A 23,375-nucleotide genomic window follows, 5' to 3' on the forward strand; every position below is an offset into this window, starting at 1 on the left:
CAGGTAATGATCCTTTAATAAATGTGTAAAAAGAGTGGTTTTGCTTGGGATGTCACATGTACCAGGCTAACAGTAAAGGCATAGGGTTTTTTTCAGTCCTGATTTTGTTTCCTGTCAGTGTTCCCAATTATCTTCCTACTTACTGCCTGCAATTTGGATTGAACTCTCTGTCCTGCAATATGTGCCTTGTCCGTTGATTGCAATCCTGAGTCCTGAGAACTACAAAAACTAACACCATCAATAATAATATATATGTATAATTTTCGAAAAGTAAAAACACAATGCACAACATTTGTCATGTTTTGCATTGAAACAAACTCATATCGCTGTGACCTGTGCTATAGACATCTACATAAAAGATAGCTGATGCAAGTCCCCTTGGCCGGCTCCTGTTGACATGGCATTGTTTTTTTCTCTTTATCCTTGAGGACAAAGATAACGTGTGAAATTCCTGCTGGGTTCCTTTGGGGCTTCCTGGTACGAAGGAGCCCTAGGGGACAGCTGGTGACATGGATGGTCAAACAGGTTTTTATTTTTTCAGTGACCAGCAGCGACAGGTGATAAGCCCATAACAAACCACGGCTGTATTGTATATACTGTACAATGTCTGATACTATATACCAGAATAAGCCAATAACTTGTTATGCTAATAACTGCACTTAACTTTTCTATCATACTGTGAATGACAAAGAATTAGTTACCAAGGAGAATGGCATCCAGTAGCTTTCTGAAACATGTAATAGGATTTTCTTGGTCTGACACAGAATTTAAGCAAACTTGAAAAATTCGGCCACAATTTGCATCCCATAAACTGTGTTGTGCCATTTATATGACCTTGACCCCAACTGTCTTCTACTTTCGATCACATCTCATCCCACAAGGCCTTGTTCCTGCTTGCACCCATACTAGAATTCTCATCTACTTTTCTTATACCTCAGTCTATTCCAGGATTTAGCGGAGCACTTGGTCGTCCATTAAGAGCATCATTCTCAGCTGTCTACAGTCCATGTGTCTTGGACTTTGACAATCACATGAAAGCACAAGGGAAAGTGTGAGGCACCTTGCCTCACTTAAGTTTGAAACTGGAGCCATCAAAGCTATTGTTAGTATCTGTTCCCTTGTTCTTGGAAAAAGCCACTTCTAAGGGGATGTTGAATTTTGGCAGAGGCTTGCAGGAGTTGAGTGGTCTCTTGCCTCGTCTTCTCTCCACTCATTCAGACTATGGACCTCTTTGTGGACTCATATCTCTTATCTTCTGATGAGGCAATGATCAGGACATGGCAAAATGATAGAAAGGTACTGTTGACCATTTAAAGTTACTGTCTATTTTTTTTTAAACTTCTGGAAAACTTCGATTTCTAAAGGTTTGGATATTTATTTTGGCAATTATATATGATAATAGCAATATCTTGTTTTAACTGATGCAATTATGTTGCTTGAATTCATTAGGTCTCTCTCAGAGTCCAGATTATCTGCTGAAGACATCTGTCTTAATTCTGTGTTCCAAATGGCCCTCCCTCATCTGGCTTTGCATGTTACTGCTTGTTATAGAAATGTGACCTCCACAACTGATATGAAGGTTGGTGACTTTAACATTAGCTGTATAATTTTTTTTTAATTGGACATTTATTTAAAAAGGAAGTGAATGCCCAATGAAGCCCATATTTCTGTTGAAATACAACAACTTTTTAAATGGGTAGAAGGCTACGTTTCAGGTGCTGCTACCATACATGACAATAACACGACAGGGGATGCAAGATTTATTATTAGTGAGGTTCTTGTTTTATTATGTTATAAATATGATCATAGGTGAAGTGTTTAGACTTCTGTCAAAAAATGTGTCACAACTATTCTGCATGCATTAATAATTGCAAATGCTGGCTTCCCCAATCAATTATTAAAAATAATTATCTAATTGGATTGTAACGCACTATGCCAAGACATTAGTCCTATAAATGATTTGTGAGGAGGTTTCTAAATTCTATTTCAATGTGATTTCATTTTCAATCACCCCCAAACCGTACTTATCTTATCAAGTTAATTTTGAGAAATTCAACAATTGTGTTTATTTTGGAGTATGTTTAATCAAAAAATCTTTGCACTTAATATCCTCAAAAAAACGTTAAAAACTTGATGTAAGCATGATAGGTGTGGTCGGTGTGTTACCAAACGGAAATAGGATGCGTCAGTGCCCTCTGTTGATCCAACGTGAGGTTGAAACACTAAAAAGACTCACTTGACTTATGATAACTAATTTAATCACGTATGTTCATGTCGTTTGTAGCGACAATACCACTGTAGAAAGCATACTACACTGTCTTCAGTTGGTTAGACATTTTATTTTGTATACATTTCTTTCAACTTTTGATTTAAAAATTTAATTTCAAGAAAAACAGTTGAGAAAATCCGACAATACACACATTAATTTGCATTCTTTTTATTAATTGACATGACTTGGTTTTATTTCATTCAAAATAAACATGGAACGAAATTTTTTTTATTATTTTTATTTTGAGTTTAATTCAATTATTATTTGTTTATTATTATTATATTTAGTGTATTTATCAGTTGAATTCAAATGGGAATATATGTATTTCTTTAGTTTATGTAGTAAGTCAAGTTTTGCAGTGAATGAATATGAACTACTTCGCTCAAGAAATGTTAAAAACATGCTTAGGGAGACACCATTACACAAAACAAGTGCCTCAGAAATGTTCATATTAGAAGGAACTTCAAACCTCCCCATGTCCATTCTGAAACAAAAGAAAGATAATATCAAAAGGTCATCTCCTTCCAGCTTGGAAGAAGACCTGATATTTACAAACAAATAAGTAGCACTCACAAAATGCATGTTGGATGAATCACATTGACTGCTGGACTTTGAATGAAAGTATTAGAACTAAGTATGGCCTACATTTAGATAATTGCAGCAGAGAACCACAAACACAGTCCTTTAGCATTCAGATCTATATTTCAAAATAAATTTCCTCAAATCCTGAACTTGGTGTGCTCCAGTTGGTACTGTTTGTGGTCTATATCCAAGGAGCCAAAAAGACTCTCTAAGCTTTCTTGTTATCGATGAACTGTCCCTCAGGAATAGCACTTTGGATCAAAATAAGGTACCTTTGTAGTGTAGATAAAAGAAAATTTCAGTACTATTTAATGTGATGTGAAATATCAAAAATATCTTTGTCACTATATGGAGCGACGCCTGCGAGCTAGTTCAGGCAGCCAACTGGAGCTGCGCTGCTCCACTCATGTGACATACACCAGGTGACAGACCTCACTCTCCACAACCATCTATAATACACACCCACCTTATTAGGCGGTCTATTTAAGAAGAGAGAAATTATAAAGCAGACCAGTAACACTGTGGGTTTCACTATTCAACACATCATTCTATTACCGCTTCCATCAAATCATCATTTATTTTCACCAGCAAAGAACATGATATCACTCAAACCTTTCACCAAAAACCAATAACAAAAGACATGTGTTTACATTCTATAAAAAGGTTAAAAGTGCCAGAGTTTGATCCCACACATCAATATTAATGTGTGCTTACCTTTGACTCTAAACCTTTAATCAAGAGTAGTGATCAGCTGCTGACAGCTACTCTCCCTCTGTTTTTTTTAAGGGCTGTTTATCCACCAAATATGGGATGAAATCTTGGAGAAAACATTAGACAGCTTCCTCCAAATTGGGCAGGATGCACTGTTGCTATTTGTTGCTCTAACCTTGTGGTAAACACAGAGAGGACAACACATGTTGCAAAGCAAGGGGAGGGCACGAGGGACAGGCTGATATCAAATGTCTCCAATTTTATTTATATAAATAATAACATCATTGTATGTAAATGTTTATGAGCTAGGGGCTTTATATAGGTTTCTTATTCTTGAAATTAAATTTGATTTGGTATTTCACACATTAGAGTCTCTCTTTCTTTGAAAGGCCATTTAAATGTTAAACTTAAATAATGCAACTTTGCAACCATTGCCCTGTGGTATAAAATCAAGTTTTTTGGGGGGTTCTTAATGATGAGGTCAATGAACTGATGATAATAACATGAGCCATTATGCTCACACTTTATATTGTGATTTAGGGAAGATGATCAGAGCTGTGCTTAGTTACCTGGCAGGTTAAAACTTTGATAGCAAAAATGTTGAAATCATAAAAGCTGAGAGCAGGTCGTGAAGATGTTCCATTTAAAGTTTCAGTGTGTAAGATTTAGGGGAAAGGGATCTATTGGCGGACGTTGAATACAAAATAATCCTATTGATGTTTTGACTTGTGTGTTTCATCTAAATTGTTTGAACTGTTTTTTTTTCTTTTATATTTACATCTGGATCAGGTCCTTCTTTACGGAGGCAGCCAGGTTTTTTCAGTAGCCAAGACTGGAGAAACTAAACACCTTTTGAGTTTATATGAATACTTACGGCTACCTCAGGTTGTCTTTCATGTTTGGAAGAGGAGGTTACAGAAGAGGCTGCAACATGTGTCTTCACCACTAGATGTCACTAAATTCTACACACTGTACCTTTAAATGTGATGTCAAAGAGTGATGATGCTTCCTCCCACAGTAACAGACCCAGTTGATTCTCCATGTGAAATCCAAAACAAAATGCAGACGAATAACTCCATGACTCTATTTGACTTTCAAACAATATTTTGAAAACTGCTGAAAAAAAATATAAAGTTCAATGAGGACGACTCATGTTAAGTGGTGGTCAGGGGGGTCATAAAGTGTAACAGCTGTTGTCAAGTGAGAGCTAAGTTCAAGGACTTTGAATTGTCACTCACCACTGTTCTCTCTAGGTCTACCCCCTTTGTCTCATGCTGCCCTTGTGGCATTAGTCACTTTCCTTTGGCCTCGAGGACAAAGATAACCCTGTGAAATTCTTGTCTGGATTTTATCTCTCAGATGTAGAAGGGCAGGCAGTATTTGAGGGCGCTGTTCTGGCTGAACAATGTGATATTGTGATGAAAGAAGGGTAACAGGTGCAGTATACATAGAAACATGCCCTTATTTTTAAGTTTCATCATTATTAAAGTTGTATTCCCTCTTCAAAAAATATGTTCCTTCTGTTGCCTCCTAGTGGTTTGAGTCCATGATGCCGAGACACATTGACTGAACCTCTGGGTCGATTTTAATAATTCTAACAGTTTTTGTTTTGTATGTTTTCTTTTGTAAAATTAAAAAAGAACTCTGGTGCTGAGCAATGTTCCAGTTGACCTCACTCAGAATTTGCTTTGACGTTGTTGAACTCATTCTCATTCTCAGCTGTCTAAACCCCTGTGGAAATCTTCGTCTGTGCTGTGTGGCCTTCCTGGCTTTCATCTCCTCCTCACACACTGACTCACAGCCACACTCCATAAGGTGAGGCCGGTATTTGACAGCTAAGCTCTTGAGTCGAAAGGAAACCCTGATATGATATGTTATATTGTTGGTGGTGTTGGCCATTTCATCTTAAAGCATTTCCAAAAACATCAGGGGCCTGAATGTTAAGACATTAACACAGAGCAGCCTAACACAAAGATAACAATATTGAAGTGATGATCTCTCAAGAAAAACAATTCTATGGCTTTGATAGTTTTGTTAGTATTAGAAAGTGGATGCTGAAGAAATACAGTATGCCCTTTATTAATAATCTTATAATGTCCCTACAGATACCTTAAACCTTTGAAGGACAGCGGTGTGTGAGATCAGGGTCAGTGTTTTGGTGTTAGACAGAGTCAAGCTCACTTTGCTCCTTCTGACGGTGCAAGACGTTGTGAATCCGTCCGTCTTTGTTCTAATGCTGCAAAGCTGTGAGGTAAGTCGGTCACTGATTTCGTTTAAAACCTTTAAATTTCAGATTTTAGATATTGTGAATTCAGTTTATTGTTTCTGCTTTTTATTTGTGGATATTGCATTTTGTCTCAGCTGATTTAATTTATTGTATTTCATTGTATTACACAGTTAATGATACTTGCACGTTAACCCGAGCACACTGTTTAACTGAATGTCAATAATGCATGACAATATGGTTTAAATCACAATAGCAATATTAATATTATTATTTCAGTTTTTACGATATTGATAAATGAAAAATAGCGTCAAATGACACATGTTGTGCATTAATGAAAACCAACTCTTTTTAATAATGTTTATTTTAACTATAATTGCTCTGAATCAATCAATTGGATGCGTGAGAATTAAAAAATTTGATAAACAATAATATTCAAGAATTCTCCAAGAATTCAATCCAGCACAATGTTAGTGAATCAAAACCTCCTCCATGTATTTCGACTGGATGTTTAATGCAATACTATTACACCTTAAATATGATGTAACAGGGGAGGAGGAGAAATGTGTTTCCTATAGTTAGTTGCTTAGTGAAATCTAAAATGCTGAGTGAATGTTTAGTAGCAAAAAAGGTAAATTTACCCACAGTTAGACATCACATTCTCGGTTTCCATAGCTCTTTATAGATTTACATTTCACACAAGAATTTAACTATTCCTCTTTTACAGCTTCAGAGTTGATAAGGTTCAGGCTTCTACATTCTTTTTAGCCAGTTAAAAGTTTTTTTTTTTGTTTAGTTGAGGCTTAAGGGCCAAGGATGAACATATATCTATTTAAACAATGAAGTTTTTTATATATTTTGAAGACTTGAGAGAAAAAATGGGTGCTATGATGTATGCAGCTGAGTTTCGATTGTGTGAACAAATTTTTAGAAACAAGTGACACACTTTTTTCAAGAAAATTAGCAGTTTTGTGCAGTGTTGATTACTGCGCTCGCAGACTTCATGTCACTCACACTATTGACATCCCAGAACATTTGCCAAAAGCCAATTATTAATAGCACATATTGCAACATAAAAGTTTGATATTGATATCCTTTTATATGCAGTGTAGACCATGTGCTGACCACACTACTTAATACTTTCAGCAGTTCAGATTGTCAGCCCAGGGGGGTAGGAGTCTCCCACTCAACCCCAGCAGTGCTTCCATCAATATGTGACTGTGACTCTCATTCAAAGTAAAAAAGTTAGTTAGATATAAGCCCTGTGTGTGTGTCTGTACATATATATATATATATATATATATATATGTATATGTATTTTTTTTCTTACTCTTGTTGATGGTTAAGGGCAGATGATGTCACACTTGTAAAAGCCCTATGAAGAAAATTTGTTTTTTGTGAATATGGGCTATACAAATACATCTGATTGATTGGTTGATATATTTGTTCTTACTTATCTAATTGACAAAACGTAATAATGAAAAAACTATTGCAATTTTGTGCAAAATGCCCAAAACTTAATATTCAGACATTGCAGAAAAAGGCATAAAACTAGATTTTTTGAAAACCATTGTGTCATTACTAGCTTTATACTTGAAGGGAAATAAAGCTCCTTCACTATGCATCATGTGACAGGGCTTTACTTTCTGTCTCTTCTGTACTATATGGAGCATTCATTATTTCTGTTTGATATAAATGAGGACTCTGCAGAAATCGAAATGCACTTTGCTTTATTTTACAGTTACTTTGGAGACAAAGGGGACTACAGCACAGCAGATCTCAATGCTCGTAGGTGGCCATCAGTGGGTTTCACTCCTCATCCAGCCCTTTCTGTGATGAAGAATGAAAAGAGAATAGACAAAGACACGGATTATTCACAGAAGACAAACAAGGTCTCAATAAGTAAAAAAAGTGGTTTAATAGAATAAACCACAACTACATTTTGGAACTTGAATTTGTAGAATTGTAAAAAAAATTAAAACAGTGTGGGACTAAATGCATTTGGAGAAAAGCTAAGATTATATCATGCATAAAAAATTTATATGAAAGCTGAATAGCCAAGCAAATGTTTAGTGTTTCAAGTCAAAGACATTTGTTTTTGTTTGTTTGTTTAATTTGTGAATGAAAGAGATGATTATATGTCTGCATTTTGTTTAAAAAGAGATTCATCTTTTAAATAGAATCTTGACAAAAATGCAGCTGTGTGTCCATGAGAGCTATTGATAGCCAATAATCATTTTAGACTCTTGTGGACAGTTCCAAAGGGGGACATACTGTATATTAACGAAATCAAGATCATCGATCATTCAAAGCTTTGTATGATATCTTTATTTGGAACTATTATTTTGATAACATTGATATGATTAGATAAATATGCTGTTACTGCATTAACAACAAAATCTGTCGGATGAAATTAGTGAAAATTGAAGGGGTCCTTGTGTCATTGGGCTAGGGGTCCCCATGAATAACTCAAGGACACTTTCTTTGCATTCATTTCTCTCTTGGATCTTAGTCAGGTCACTAACAAAACACAAAAGTTATCATGATGCCTCCCCTGTGACAAAAGAATATAGCCCCGCTAGAATATATACTAAAAAAAATTCATCCACACAACACCCATAATAAAATCGATTTGTACAAAGCCTGGTTGGATTTATTTACTCACAATAAAAAAGATGAATAGTTCTATCATTGATACATTATAAAAAAAACTGTACATTGTATTTTAAAGGAGGCAGGATGGTTCTCTATATGTACAGTGTTGGATAGAGGAGAATAGAGGAGCTGCTTACCTTTGAACCCACATCGCGGCTCTTGACGCGCAGCTTGTTGACCTGCGACTCAGCGATGTCAGCTCGCTCTTCGGCCTCATCCAGCTCATGCTGCAGTTTGCGGAACTTGGTCAGATGAGTGTTGGCCTGCTCCTCCTACAAGATTCAACAAAAAAGAAGGGTACAACATGATACAACTTCAAGAAGGGATGGACTTCTGTCATCAACTCAAAGGGTAAAGAGCTACATATAAATAACAATATATATTTTTGCATTGGTTTAACAAGCCACAGTGGAAGCTGAAATGTTTCCTGTCAGAAATTCCTTCTGTATTCATAATCATTATAGCATCTACAAATAGATTTATCAAAATATATATAAACAGACTATGAACTGTAACGGTGATGCTGAGCACACAGGGTTATGAGAGAGAACTTTTCCAGCGCACACTTACAGCCTCCTCAGAACATCTCTTGTAAGCTTTGACTTTCAGCTGCAGTTTGTCGACCAGATCCTGCAGGCGCGCAACATTCTTGCGGTCTTCCTCAGTCTGGATGAATCAAGGGAAGAGGAGAAAGGAGCATCACTACCATCCTAGTTACAGTGCTTTACTATGTTGGTTTACATGTACTACTTTGTGACATGGGTAAACAAAAACTGACCTGGTATGTGAGCTCCTTGATACGTCTTTCATATTTACGCATTCCCTTTACAGCTTCGCTGCTCTTTTTCTGCTCTGACTCCACCTCATTCTCCAGGTCCCTCACCTGAAAACATCAAAACATCGATTGGAAAGTCATTGATTCACAAGTAGCTCAACTCAAAGCTGCAATACAGCTCCTGTATATTCAACCAGAATTTAAATGTATAAAAGGAATCGATAGAGACACATTTGTACCCAGATATAAAACTGTGATAGCATTAATTTGTTGTTCAAAGTTTGCTGAATGTGCATTGCAAAGCTGTTGTTATAGCAATTATTTGAGTGCAGCAAATAGACTGCCTTTCCATGAACATCTGTGCACCTGCTTTCTCATGCAATTATCCAGTCAGCCAATCAAGTGACATCAGCCCAGTGCATACAATTTTGCAGATAAGGGGGATAAAGATCAGGAGCTTCAGTAAATGTTCACATTAAACATCATAACGAATACAAACATTGTATCTAAGTGAATTTTGACTGTGACATGACTGTTAGTTTCAAATAAGGCTGGTTTGTGTCTGAAGAGGCTAAATCCCCTGAGACTCTCATACACAACTGAGTTTTTCTAAGGATGGAGTAAGTAAATAAATAATTGTCCATTAATTGGCCCTTCTGTGGATAAAATCACGCTGATGGGACAGGTCAGAGGAGAATGGACAACTGGACCGGTTTGAGCTTTACATCTTTACAACTGTGGTGGACATAATATAATCTTCAGACAAATAAAATCCAACATTGAAATGGATGGTCTACAACAGCAGATACTATGTCAGATCCCACTCCTGTCAGCCAAGATGTTCAGGGGACACAAGCTCACTGGGCATCAATGGTGTGGGTAATATTTTACTATAGGTAGAGACCATTTATGGTTTGAATGTCACTGACTCTGAGGATTGAAGTTGCCCCTGCTCATCCAATTAAGGCCAAAGTTTACCATCTTCTAATAGTTACTTCCAGCCGGATAATGATCCATGTCACCAAGTGAGAGTCTCAATCTGGTTTCATGAAAATATCAGTGAGTTCGGTGAACTTCAGTGACCTCCTCAGTCACAAGGTGTGGGTCAAGTCTGGTGGATCGACCTAACAAATCACTGCACATCACTAGAATCTCTCTCAACTTCTCTGATGGGGTGTTTAATTGATTGACATTAACAATGGGAAAGGGGGATGGGAAAGACCCACCCAAAGTCCTCAGGAAGTGTGTTAACCCTAACCAAAGAGGTATAATTATGGAAATGTGTGGTAAGTATCTCCTTGAAAATTCCTCTTACCCTGGCCTCGAGCTTCTGCACCTGCTTCTTGCCTCCCTTCATGGCGATCTGTTCAGCTTCATCCAGACGGTGCTGCAGGTCTTTGATGGTTTGCTCCATGTTCTTCTTCATACGCTCCAGGTGAGAGCTGGTGTCCTGCTCTTTCTTCAGCTCCTCTGCCATCATGGCTGCATCAGTAATGGCTTTCTTGGCCTTTTCCTCTGCATTTCTACACTCCTGCACTGCTTCCTCCACTTCAGTTTGAAGCTGGGAAGTATCGGCCTCCAGCTTCTTCTTCTGGTTTATAAGGCCAGTGTTCTATATACATTTGAGATATGAGAAAATACCAAAACAACCAATAAAAAACAATTATACTTTAGTGTGTTTAATACATTTTAAGAAATCAGGGAATCAATTGAAATAAGTGCAATAAATGAAGTCTCACCTGTGAGTGCAGTAGCTGCACCCTCTCACTAACATCCAGCAGCTCTTGCTCAGCAAGTTTACGGCTTCTCTCAGTTTGCTCCAGTGCAGCCCTGAGTTCCTCCAGTTCAGCCTGAAGCAGGTTGTTGCGTCTCTCAACAATGGCAATGTTCTCTTTAAGATCATCATTGGCCCGAACAGACTCGTTAAGCTGAATTTGGCAATCCTAAATTGGATGACATCAATCACATTAAGGTTATGTCCAGTTTGAATTTGAAATATTTTAAGAAATGTAACCTTTTCTTCCCTTGTTTACCTTCAAATGTGCATGAACAGATTTGAGTTGCTTCTGGGCCTCAGCTGCCTGCCTGTTGGCCTGGCTGAGCTGGATTTCCATCTCATTGAGGTCTCCCTCCATCTTCTTCTTCAGACGCATGGCCTCATTCCTGCTGCGACACTCAGCTTCAAGAGAGCTCTGCAGGGTGTCAATGGTCCTCTGCAGGTTCCTCTTGCTCTGTTCCATCTCCTCGTCTTTCTCAGCTAGTTTGCGTTCAATCTCGGCTTTAATTTGATTGAACTCTAACTGGGCTCTGAGAATCTTACCCTCCTCATGCTCAAGGGAGGCCTGGTGGACAGGAGGGTGTAGAGAGGTTTACAAAGCAGCAGACAGTTGAACTGTAAAATGTATTACTCAATGAAGAAGTCCTGTACCTCAGCTTCCTCGAGAGCAGACTGGATCTCATTCTTCTCCTGTTCCAGTTGTTTCCGCAATTTCTCCAATTCGTGGATGGTCTTACCACCCTCACCAAGCTGCTCAGTGAGGTCGGATATCTCCTCTGTGGGATGTCAGACAGCTTGGTTAAGATGGCTTTACATAAATATGCCTACTAATTCTAAAAATGCCTTTCTGTTGGCCTGTTTGTCTGTCTTTATGTGGGACACATCCTGTGAACTGTTCATCTAATCAACTTCACACTTGGCCTTGCTGGAGGAAGTGCTGTGCTTACTTTGGTGCAATTTGGACACGTGCTACCTACAATATTAATACAATTTGAATAAACAAGCGACCAGTGCTCTATAGCAGGCAGTGGACAGTGCAGTCCGTCTGCGGATCTGCATATGGCAGTCACAGGTGCTGATCTCTGCCATGGAAGCAACATTAATAGAATAATGTCCTGTTGGCAATTTGTCATCAAAGTAAAAGCACAGCGTTAGTTTTGTTGCTACAATGCTTTATATTAAGCTGAATCCCAGAGCTTCTTTTTTTTAAAGTTGTGTTTGAAGATTGTGTTGGTTTCTCAATAGACTTCTGAAATAGTCAGCATGTTATGTAATGTAAATGGAATGTATGACAAAATAGTAAAAAAATAAATTATTCCAATTGACATATATGGACCACATGTGAACGGTAATGCAGCTGATTTGCAACGGGAACTGCTCTACTTCTATAAACCTGAACAACAGTCCTAGAAGTAGATATTACCCTGCAGGTTTTTGTTCTCTCTCTTCAGGGTCTCCAGATGATCAATCGACTCCTCATAGGAGTTCTTCAATTTGAAGAGCTCAGTGCTCAGACCCCTGGCTTCTTTCTGAGAGCTCTCCAGTTCACATTGAGACTCCTCATACTTCTGCTTCCATTCAGACAGGACCTAGAGTAAATAGAAAGACCATCAGTAAATAACATGTCCCATATTAGTGGAGTACATGATTGGAAATGCTCTTATGACAGACCTGGGCTTTGTACAGTACAGTTGTTTTGATTGGCTCACAATGTTGAAGAAAAACCATAAAATACTGCTTTACCTAAATTGTTTTTTATTTTTAAAAGCCAATTTTCACACTTGAATGACGCATGTGAATTTTGTGCTGGGCAGCTTCAAAATATGTGTGTGAATGTTAAACAGAGCACAACAAGAAATTGGCAGGTAAAAATATCAAAATCATTAAATTTGCCAGTCCAAGGGTTTGGAGGCTACTCCACCAATTATTAATTTCTGGACTTTCAAATCCCTTTAGCACTTTACCTTGTCAAAGTTTCTTTGCTTCTTGTCCAGAGCAGCAGCAGCAGCATTAGACCTCTCCACATCCACCATGAGATCTTCAATCTCATTCTGCAGTCTGTGCTTGGTCTTCTCCAGAGAGGAACATTTAGCATTCACTGCTTCAACAGCTTCCTCAGCATCCTGCAGACGCTGAGCCAGCTTTTTCCTTAAAAAATCCATCATGCAAATCATTTAATGTACCTGAAGTGGTGACTGTTTGACAGCTAGATTATTATAAATTCTTCCACTTTTACTGGCTGCTCAGTCATCTAACAGACAAACTTTTTGTTCGTCTTATATTTTAGTAGGAAAATAACACAAACAAAAAGCTGACCTGCTAGACGAAGTAAAATGTCTTTTAAGGAATTACAGGTTAATTTATGAGTTTGTATCTTAAACTGTCTTACTTGGCCTCCTCCAGCTCCTCGGTCCTCTGGATGGCATCAGTTTCGTACTTAGTTCTCCATTGAGCCACCTCAGAGTTGGCCTTGGACATGCCGCGCTGCAGTTCAGCCTTGGCCTCCTGCTCCTCCTCATACTGCTCCCTGAGCAGGTCACAGTCGTGACGGGAGGACTGCACTGCATGGGCCAGAGCGCTCTTTGCCTGTTGAAACAAAATCATATTAAGGAGTTACGCTGTGATATACATAAAATATAAATGCCTGTTCACTGCTGTCAGTGCTCTGTGAAATGACATTTTATTCCACCTTGGTCTCCTCTTCCAGTTGTCTCTTTAAATCTTCAACCTGTTGAGTGTAAGACATTTTTCCTCTTGTAAGCTGAGACACCAGGGAATCCTTCTCCTCCAGTTGCCTTAAGAGTTCACCTGGTAGTTTGGAAAATGCATAATGTTATTGTCCCAGAAACCCTTCTTATAAGTTTTGATAAAGAATGTCTCAGTTATTAAAATATTACAAATTTAAATTGTAGTCAATCAAGCATAAGTACCATTTTCGGTTTGGAGCTTAGCTTTATGCAGATTGAAATCATTGATCCAGCGTTGGGCTTCTTCAAACTTGCATTTGTATTCATTCATCTGATCCTCCATTGTCCTGCTGGTCTTCTCTAGGTTTGTCTAAGATTAAATAAATCACATCAAGAAGGGATGATAAAGAAACACCATACACGATATCTCTAAATTACTTTACAACGTATCTAACCTTTGTCTTCACAATATGTTCCATATTGGACACCACGTCATCCAGCTCTAGTCTGAGCTCACACTTCTCCTTCTCCAGTTTCTGCTTGACTCTCTGCAGGTTGTCTATCTGCTCTCCCAGGTCAGCAACACTGTCTGCTTGTTTCTTCCTGAGTGATGCAGCGGTGGCTTCATGATGCAGAGTGGCCTCTTCAAGGTCTCTGCGCAGTTTCAGGAACTCAGCCTCCCTCTTCTTGTTCATCTCAATCTGGACAGATGTTGCTCCACCAGCCTCCTCCAGCCGCTCACTGATCTCCTCCAGCTCTCTGGCCAAGTCTGCTCTCTGCTTCTCCACCTTTGCTCGGGCAGCTCGCTCTGCCTCAAGCTCTTCCTCAAGCTCTTCAATACGGGCCTATTGAGCCAGCATAATATCACTCTTTTAGTCAATGTTATTGTTGAGTCTATCGTGGACAATAACATGTAAGTAATACATTACCTGAAGCTCTTTCAATTTCTTTTGAAGCTGAATAGCAATGGCCTGCTCGTCCTCTATTCTATTACTCAGCTGGCTGAGTTCAAAATCTTTCCTGTGATTGAATTTTAAATAGTAAAAGTTAGAACAGTTGTATATCGATATTATTATGACTTTTTTCTTATTGCACATAAAACCATTGGAAATACAGGTATTAACCGAATAATTACTTTTTCATATGTTCTTCAAGTTGCTGCTTGTCATTCTCCAGGTCCATTAGACTCTCCTGGGTCAACTTCAAGTCTCCCTCCAGCTTACGCTTTGCTCTCTCAAGATCCATTCGTACTTTCTTCTCTTGTTCCAGAGAACCTTCAAGCTGGATTGTAACATTAGATAAGGTCACATTTCTCCTTGACCTGCTTTGGACACAGAATGATCTTTCCTAACACTCTAAAAGGAAAAGGACAACATGTGTTTAAATTCTTACATCATCCACTTGCTGCTCCAACTTGGCCTTGGCCTTGGTCAGAGTGTTGACTTTGTCCTCTTCACTCTGCAGGTCATCCAGTGTTTGCTGATGAGCCTCCTGTAAGGCTTTCTTTTCCTTGGTCAGCTTGGCAATGATCTCATCCAGAGCTGCCATCTCCTCGACCAGGTTCTTCACCTATAGCCAGGAGACATTTTCATCAAGGACTTCATCGAAGATCATATTTGGGAGACAGAATCATTTAATTGTTATCAGTGTTTGTGGTACCTTGTTCTCAGTGGCATGCTTCTCTTTCTCCACTTTTGCCAGAGTTAACTCTAAGTCATCAATGTCTTTCTTTAACTCAGAGCACTCGTCCTCCAGCTTCCTCTTTTTGGCCGTCAGTTCAGCGTTCATCTCTTCCTCATCCTCCAGCCTCTCTGTCAGCTCTTTAGCTTTTGCTTCCATCTGGATTTTGTGTTTTATCAGCCCCTCGCATCTTTCTTCAGCATCTGCAAGATTATCTTGCTCCTGAAATGAAAGTGTTAAGCTGACAAGTTACAAACAAATGATGAGTTGCAAGACAGATGATCGATGCTACTTTGAAGTTAAATTGTGACATTAAATCATCAGAAATCCTGTGATTAGACTTACAGACTGGACATTTAGCTGCAGGTCATTCTTCTCTTGGAGAAGGGAAACCATTTTCTCCTCCAGTTCCTTCCTACGAGTTTCAGACTTTGCATAAGCCTCTTTCAGCTTCAGGAATTCTTCCTTCATATTGGCCATCTCCTTTTCTGCCTCAGCAGATCTCAACAGAGGTTTAATTTTGAAGAACAGCTTCATCCAGGGCCAATTCTTGACCCCCATGAAGGATCGGACATTCCACTGGATCACCAACAGAGCATCTCTGTCAAAGATTGAGCAAAGTTATAACTTCCAATTAATACAGAGCACGATTATTCATCATGAATAAGTATTACAATTAGCTTGGTTTTTAGTTATTTCAAATGCAAGATTCCTCTGACCTCCTTTCATAAATCTTTTGGAATTCCTGTCTTGCCAGCAGACCTCTTGCTCTAGATTGGATACCAGTGATAATGAGTGACAAACGGTCATCCCTCATTTCCTCCAGTGTCCCAAGAAGACCAGCCTTGAAGAATACCTAAAAGAAAAGTATGCATAATCATGTAAATATTCAACAGAGGAAGCTACCGGCTTTGTATGGTGTGACCGGTAACTTATGGTGGTTAATATTAACTCTAACATCTAAGAAGGATAAATATTGCTGTGTAACTGTTGGTTTAGTTGGTCTAGTGACTTGATGAGTGTTTGCTGTTGATTGTTATAGTTGCCTCCCTGTTATGTTGGGCATAGGTTAGATTATGTAACATAGAGTATATGCTTAGGTTTTTCCTTTTTTGATTACCTTGGTGTGTCCAAACTTGTATTGATTATGATCTAGATCCAAAGACCCAAGGAGTTTCTCGGCTCCCTTCCTGCTGTCAATGAACTGCCCCTCAGGGATGGCAGCAGGGTTCAGGATACGGTATCTTGACAATCAGAAAATACTTTAATTTGTATCTTGTTTTCTAATTACACAAGGGGGGAAAGGACAAATGAGGTAATACCTCTGTTTGAAATCTCCATAGAGGATCCTGTTTGGGAAACCCTTTCTGCAGATCCTGATTCCTTCCAGAACACCGTTACAGCGCAGCTGGTGCATCACCAGGGGGTTCTCCATGGCCCCAGGAGTCTTGGTCTCATTGGGGATGATGCAGCGTACAAAGTGGGGGTGAGTAGACCTCAAGTTGGTCATCAGCTTGTTCAGGTTCTCCTGTGGAAGTGATCAAAAGTTCAAAGGTTTGATGTACAATAATCAATGTAAAACTGAGCCTCTGTACCTGATTTCCACACAAAGGACCTATTCTATTTATTTTTCTTTACTAACCCTGTGCAAGCAAGACACAGTTTGGAAGGATGAACCCTTCTTCTTGCTTCCTCCACCTTTGCCCCCCTTTCCACCTTCCCCTAATAAACCATTAGAATACACAATCTCATTAGATTATTTGAACTGACATAGGAACAAATACATCGTAATCAAGCTTGCAAGAAAAAACATTTAAAAGACTGACTTTTCTTGTGCAGTTTAATAAAGTACATTTAATTTCTTCCTACCTGAATCAACTCCTGTATAATTTGCAAAAAGGACAGGAAGCAGCTTGAGATTGGACTTCTGGTACAATCCAACAACAGTCTCGTTCAGAGGATCTTTGTTCTTCACCAGCCAGTTGGTGATATTATAATCAACAGTTCCTGCGTAGTGCATCAGGGCAAAATGAGCCTCTGGTTTCCCTTTGACAACTCTGGGCTTCTGGAAGTTGGCAGATTTCCCCAGATGGTTGTCATAGAGCTTAGCTTTGAAGGTGGCATCAGAAGCTTTAGGGAACATACACTCCTCTTCAAGGATGGACATGATTCCCATTGGCTGAGGAGACAAATATGAGTTGTTTGAATGAACACATCATTTTTTTGTTTTTCTTTTTTATCCATGTCTGTACATTTAATAGCCCCGGTGTCTCACCTTTTCAATGAGGTCAATACAGGCCTGCAAATCCATACCAAAATCAATAAAAGTCCATTCAATGCCCTCTTTCTTGTACTCTTCCTGCTCCAGCACAAACATGTGGTGGTTGAAAAACTGTTGCAGTTTTTCATTGGTGAAGTTGATGCACATCTGCTCAAACGTGTTGTACTGTAATGACGACAATATATAGTTTAGTCACACTCAATTAAATTTTCATTCCATTGCTACTTATATTAAATGAAAAAACATATAATATTTGCCTCTAGAAAATAGGTTGTACCCATATTATAAAATAAGCTTACATCGAAGATTTCAAATCCAGCTATGTCCAATACACCAATGAAGTACTGACGAGGCTGCCTGGTGTCCAGGGATTGGTTGATCCTCACCACCATCCACAGAAACATCTTTTCATACACTGACTTAGACAATGCACCGATAGCATAGTTCACCTACAAGAGAGATTTTACAAAATACAATTTAGATTAGTGTTGACAATAAATGTTGTCTCCTTCATCTATCACAATGCTACGGACATCATACACTAGATTCAGCGATTCATTCCTACCTGCTGGACATTTTGTCCCTTGGTGACCCACTCATTTCCAACTTTGACTCTCGGGTGACAGAGGCCTTTAATGAGGTCAGCAGAGTTCAGGCCCATCAGATATGCAACTTTGTCAGCATCTGAGAAAACAAGTTAACTATTAAATCCTAAAATGTTGCATATCCCATTTATTATCTTTCAGGGATGCAGAGAGCTTCACTGACCCTCAGTGCCATCAGCTTCTGCCTGCTCTTCACGCTGCTTGTTCTTGAACTTCATGTTACCATGGTGCATGATAGCCCCAGTCAGCTTATAAATGCCATTCTTCTCTTCTTGAGTGAAGCCCAGCACATCGAAGGCATCCTTAATCAAAAGCAGGGGGTATTATATTAATATCTCTTGAATGAGCAATGAATATCTTTCATTGTATCCGGGTATGCAGTGGACTGACAAGAGATATTCGGGGGATAAGATAGTATGTGCTCGCTGAGCCACCTTGATCACACCCACATTCAACCATATTGTCATCAGACATCTAATCCTGTCTATTAAAGTCTTCTCTTGCTCTCATGTAGCACTATCAAGGACCTAAGGCTTCATAGTGTCATACCAAACAGAGGCCAACTTTTTTACAACTGTCAATCATAAACGATAGGATACTCGGGAGTGGGTACTCTGGACAGAGACTAGAGCATACTCACATCAGTGGCCATCAACTCATCTGCATCGTTTATCGAGGCTACAGTCGTTTCTCCTTGGGAGATGAAGCCGTAGTCATAGGGGTTGTTGGTGATGAGCAACATCTCTGAAAGGCAAAACAGATAACTGAGTCCAACCTTACAGAAACCTTGCGTGTTAGCTGGTACAGGTCCAAAGATCAGTTGTTTTCATTTACCGAGCAGCTCAGGTTTCTTCTGAGACAGAATCTGATAGAAGATGTGATAGTCTCTCTCAGCCTTAAGCTGAAAGGTGACACGGGACTTTTCCAGCAGATCTGTGAAACATAATTAAATTTTGTAACTCTGTGTCCAGGTGATCGCTATCATTATGCGAGCAAACCAGAGTAAATAAAAAAATATGTAATACTCACATGTCTCAATATCAGCTGAGGCCAGCTTTCCACTGGCAGCAAAGTGAATTCGGATAAATTTGCCCTGGAATTTATGAGGGAAATAAAAGTTAGAATAGAAGAGGCACAATGTTTTGCTATTTCATTACAATAGAGACAGAAACTTACAAATCTGGAAGAGTTGTCATTTCTGATAGTCTTGGCATTACCAAAGGCCTCTAAAGCTGGATTAGCCTGGATGATTTGATCTTCCAGAGTACCCTAATAGGGTAGAGGAGAGGAATATTTGTTAAAATACATGAACAACTTTTGAAAATGATGTAGTATACTATTAAAGATGCTATATGTACATTCTTTCTTATGCCAAAAACAGTTTCTTGCAAGTGGGGGTGATAGTTGCTAAGAGTGGCTGTGATGGTTGCCAAGAGCTTTGACCAATCTCAGCATTTACAATACAAGAGGTTATTGTACAACTTTTGAGCAACGCTACTTCTGCTTGACGGTTAGCGTGCTGACGAAGGCAGATGATAAGAGGGGATAGAACTAGAATCAGAACAGTTCTGCTTGATCAGTGAGTTGTTAACTCCACAGCTCAACAGAGAAAGCAGCTTGATTGTTTGCACCGCCTAAAAAAATTATCAATTGCCACCTCAACCAAATCCCTGACTTACCCTATATGAAACTCTTATTCAGCGCAGAGGTCTAAAAATAATACGGGACTCTACGCACCCTGCCAACCCCCTCTGAATAAACTCTTCCCTCAGTAAAAAGACTCAGGGCCTTCAAAACTAAGACATCCCATTTCTTCAACAGCACCTACTGCAGAACCATCAAATCACTAAATGGCTCCTCAATACTGCAAAACGCAAAGCAATTACTACCCGAATTTGACTGTATTGCATATTTAAGTGTCTTTTTTGCACTGGTTTTTAAATTATTACATTTTTTATTCTGTATTTATTCTGTATTTTTCATCCAAACATGTATGTTGCGTTTTTATGGGGTGGGAGTTATGTGTTTCGTTTCTTTTCTTGTTATGTTTTATTCTGTGAGAGTTGTGTGGCAATAAAGAATTGAATCATGAATCCTGAATCTTGTTAATGCGGACATTGGGTATGTGGTGATAACAAGAACATACATACAGCACCTTTAAATGTTCTATTTTCTGTAAATTCAAAATAAAAACCTTTTTCTCAGAGCCTGCGTCTTTCTTCCCACCTGCAGCTGCAATGCTGGCAAAGTACTGAATGACTCTCTTGGTGTTTACAGTCTTCCCAGCACCAGATTCTCCACTGGAGACACAAATTTAGTTGTTTCATATAAATTACAAATGGGCAGCAAAATTAAAATTGGAACCATCAAGTTGAAGTTTCGTTAATCAACAAAAATGCAGATAAGTTACATGTTACTAAATACTGAACAAACATTTCATGAAGCTTCAGGATGCTATTTATCACAGTAGGATAAAACTCACAACTGCGCTTTCACAAAGTCATGAAAACATAACTCACGTGATGAGAATTGACTGATTTTCTCTGTCTGAAAGGAAGAATATAAAACAATTTAGATTCAATTTTCTTCCGCTTCAAATTTCTTTGTCTGAACACATGATCGCTTAAAGTACATTACCAGTGAGCATGTACTGGTAGGCATTGTCAGAGATGGAGAAGATATGAGGGGGAGCTTCAGCCCTCTTCTTTCCTCTGTAGGCAGCAACCACGTCTTGGTTGTAGACTGGCAGCGCCTTGTAGGGGTTGACAGTCACACAGAACAGCCCAGAGTAGGTCTATGATATTAAAAGAGAAAGAGAGTCAGTTAATGAAACAAAACTGAAGTTGTACACACTAGGCAAGGGATACACTCAATTTATCCCTTAAATATACCCATTCAATGTTGCTTATAAAGCGTCCAACTCACATAGATCATCCATGCTGCGTAACGCTCTTTGAGGTTGAACAGCACAGCGGGCTCATGGAGGAAGGTGAACATCGCCATGTCTTCAATTTTATCGAACTTCGGCGGGTTCTGAGGGTGAACATCACACTCCTTCACAGTGACAGTCTGCAGAGAGAGAGACAATCAGTATTAAGACACATAGGAGATGTAGCTACTTTCAAAGTGCTCGTCATGAAGTGCCTCTGGCTTCTTTTGTTTCTCTGCCACATTGTGTCTTAATAAGAGAACCTGTTACATCCAGGATAGCTGATGAGTTTACTGACCTTCCCTTTCTCAGTCTGAGCAGTGACCTTGTCACCCTCACGACTGGTGACGGAAGCCTTCACATACTCCTCATCAGTATCAGGAACAAAGCACTCTTTCTTCATGTCGAAGGGACGAGTCTGGGCTTCTAGTCGCTCCCTGTCTGACTTCCTCAGGTATGGAGCGGCTGCCCCAAACTCTCTCATCACAGCGTCCCCCATTTTTCACTTTGTCTACAGGAATATAATGACACTTACAGCTGTAGCATAAAAAGGCATTAATTGTATGATTTATATGTCGCCATATAGCCACATATATTATTGTTCATTTATGATATAACTTAGCTGTGTTTTATCTATTTTTCAACTTCATGAAATTAACTGTATTTAAATCAAAACCATTTTAATTTTACAGATTCTCTTACCTTACAAATGCCGACTGAGAGCAGTGATGTGTAATGGTCCTGAGGGCAAAAAAAAGAATCCGATGAGACCAGAAGTTTACCATGAGAGTACGATAGTTGATCTGTGAGCCATTGTTCTCTCGACTTACCTTTAGATAGAATGGTGACCTATGGGGTTTCACCGTGAGTTGTCTTTATAGACAAGACCCACTGCCAAATATGGAGGGGCATTTCAGGGTCCAGGAATGTTATTGTGTCTGAGTTTGGTTAGGGGTTCAAGAAGGGAGGGGGTTAATGAGTGGCAGAGAGTAATATAGAAATCAGCGGGTTAATGTCTTATCAGTGACAGGGCTGGTCTCCTGACGAGGCCATATTAGGAGTTCCATGCAGTGCTGTGATTTATCATAGGTATCCTCAAGCAGCCAGAGGACCACAATGGAACCTTTAAATAGACTAAGGGAGGAACTCCTTTCTCCACATCCCTCAAGTGAGCTCCTGATAAAGAAACCACATGCTGCTCAACAAAAGCAAGAGAAGCATCCTAAATTAAAGAACAGACCGCAAAAACTGTCTGAATGTATTATAATGATGGTGATAGGATGACTTAAATAGATGTTGTAAATATGATGTTCAGCATATAGATACCTTTACTTTTACTTTTACTTAACATTTACCTCTTACCTTTCACTTCAAGGGTTTTTGTGTCATTATTTATTTATTCTCATGTGGCAGGTCAGTCAAACATGATTCACAATTACTAATGTAGTTGGCAATTAAAATGTGTGGGGGGGGGGGGGGGGGGGAATTAATCAACAATATTAACACTGTAAACAAAGAAAACATGTTTAAAATTGTCTTGTATAATTCAATAATTTTGACTTACATATTACTGTGCGGCAGAAAATTACAAAAAACCCATTGTTAATAAACTATACAATATAGATAAGTGCCAAAGATATGGCCACGAAAGCCATAGTGAAAATAGCTCAACTTGGTGTTTATAAATCAGTTTCGTGTTACATCATTGCTAAATAATATATATATTCATGTGTTAACAGATGGTTCACATTCTGTGGATGGTTTACCATCTTACCAAGCATCCCATAACTGTAAATTGCTTGTATTGTTATCTAAACACAAAGGAAGGCAAGGAAATGTCTGGGGAGATATTTTAGAGAGGTATGTGATTCGTGTATAGGTCAGAATTACCCAGAGGGCTCAGACACAGTGAGGTCTTAGCAACAAACTGCTTTTGGTTATCATAGAGTGGACTTTGCAGTAACCTAAACAGCCATCAGATACCAAGTGGGGTGGTCTAAATAAAGAACACTAGTCTGTGAGATTAACCAGGCGACAAGTGCGAGGCAGCACAGACCGAGGTCTGACACAGGTGACATGCTTGAGATTCACTGAAAGGGTGTAATGATGACACACAATAGACGGCTGTGCCACCATGGTATAATCCAATGTGATGCCAAGGTCACTGTGGAAGCCTTCTCCCATTATCAGGCAGCAGCTA

General features: G+C 39.0%; 1 protein-coding gene and 1 long non-coding RNA gene across 5 annotated transcripts; one reads left to right on the forward strand and one right to left on the reverse strand.

Moving 5' to 3' along the window:
- Nucleotides 1-1,075: 1,075 nt before the first annotated feature.
- LOC128454207 (uncharacterized) lies at nucleotides 1,076-8,584 on the forward strand. Of its 4 annotated transcripts, none has more exons than XR_008341611.1 (5): nucleotides 1,076-1,364; nucleotides 1,450-1,579; nucleotides 5,282-5,377; nucleotides 5,668-5,813; nucleotides 7,528-8,584. It is a non-coding gene; the product is annotated as an uncharacterized LOC128454207 (long non-coding RNA). The 4 variants fall into 4 exon arrangements; XR_008341609.1 differs by having other exon boundaries at nucleotides 1,079-1,296; nucleotides 7,528-8,583; XR_008341610.1 differs by lacking the exon at nucleotides 1,450-1,579 and having other exon boundaries at nucleotides 1,091-1,296; nucleotides 7,528-8,582.
- Nucleotides 7,500-21,995, reverse strand: LOC128454205 (myosin-7). The gene is made up of 38 exons (XM_053437505.1): nucleotides 21,878-21,995; nucleotides 21,474-21,686; nucleotides 21,172-21,315; nucleotides 20,884-21,040; nucleotides 20,766-20,793; nucleotides 20,441-20,546; nucleotides 19,423-19,515; nucleotides 19,276-19,339; nucleotides 19,081-19,179; nucleotides 18,887-18,990; nucleotides 18,410-18,548; nucleotides 18,207-18,325; nucleotides 17,941-18,090; nucleotides 17,636-17,806; nucleotides 17,230-17,539; nucleotides 17,003-17,082; nucleotides 16,683-16,888; nucleotides 16,481-16,604; nucleotides 16,080-16,216; nucleotides 15,706-15,961; nucleotides 15,340-15,582; nucleotides 15,073-15,249; nucleotides 14,816-14,961; nucleotides 14,610-14,700; nucleotides 14,136-14,525; nucleotides 13,924-14,050; nucleotides 13,683-13,801; nucleotides 13,383-13,579; nucleotides 12,958-13,141; nucleotides 12,417-12,582; nucleotides 11,645-11,769; nucleotides 11,250-11,558; nucleotides 10,956-11,159; nucleotides 10,532-10,828; nucleotides 9,220-9,324; nucleotides 9,012-9,107; nucleotides 8,579-8,713; nucleotides 7,500-7,616 (listed from the first exon to the last, which is right to left on the reverse strand). Exons 2-38 carry the CDS (start codon nucleotides 21,672-21,674, stop codon nucleotides 7,596-7,598), a joined length of 5,820 nt encoding a protein of 1,939 aa, XP_053293480.1. The 5' UTR covers nucleotides 21,675-21,686; nucleotides 21,878-21,995; the 3' UTR covers nucleotides 7,500-7,595.
- Between the last annotated feature and the right edge of the window lie 1,380 nt (nucleotides 21,996-23,375).

The sequence above is a fragment of the Pleuronectes platessa genome, chromosome 13 (genome assembly GCF_947347685.1).
Source record: "Pleuronectes platessa chromosome 13, fPlePla1.1, whole genome shotgun sequence".
NCBI lineage: Eukaryota > Metazoa > Chordata > Actinopteri > Pleuronectiformes > Pleuronectidae > Pleuronectes > Pleuronectes platessa.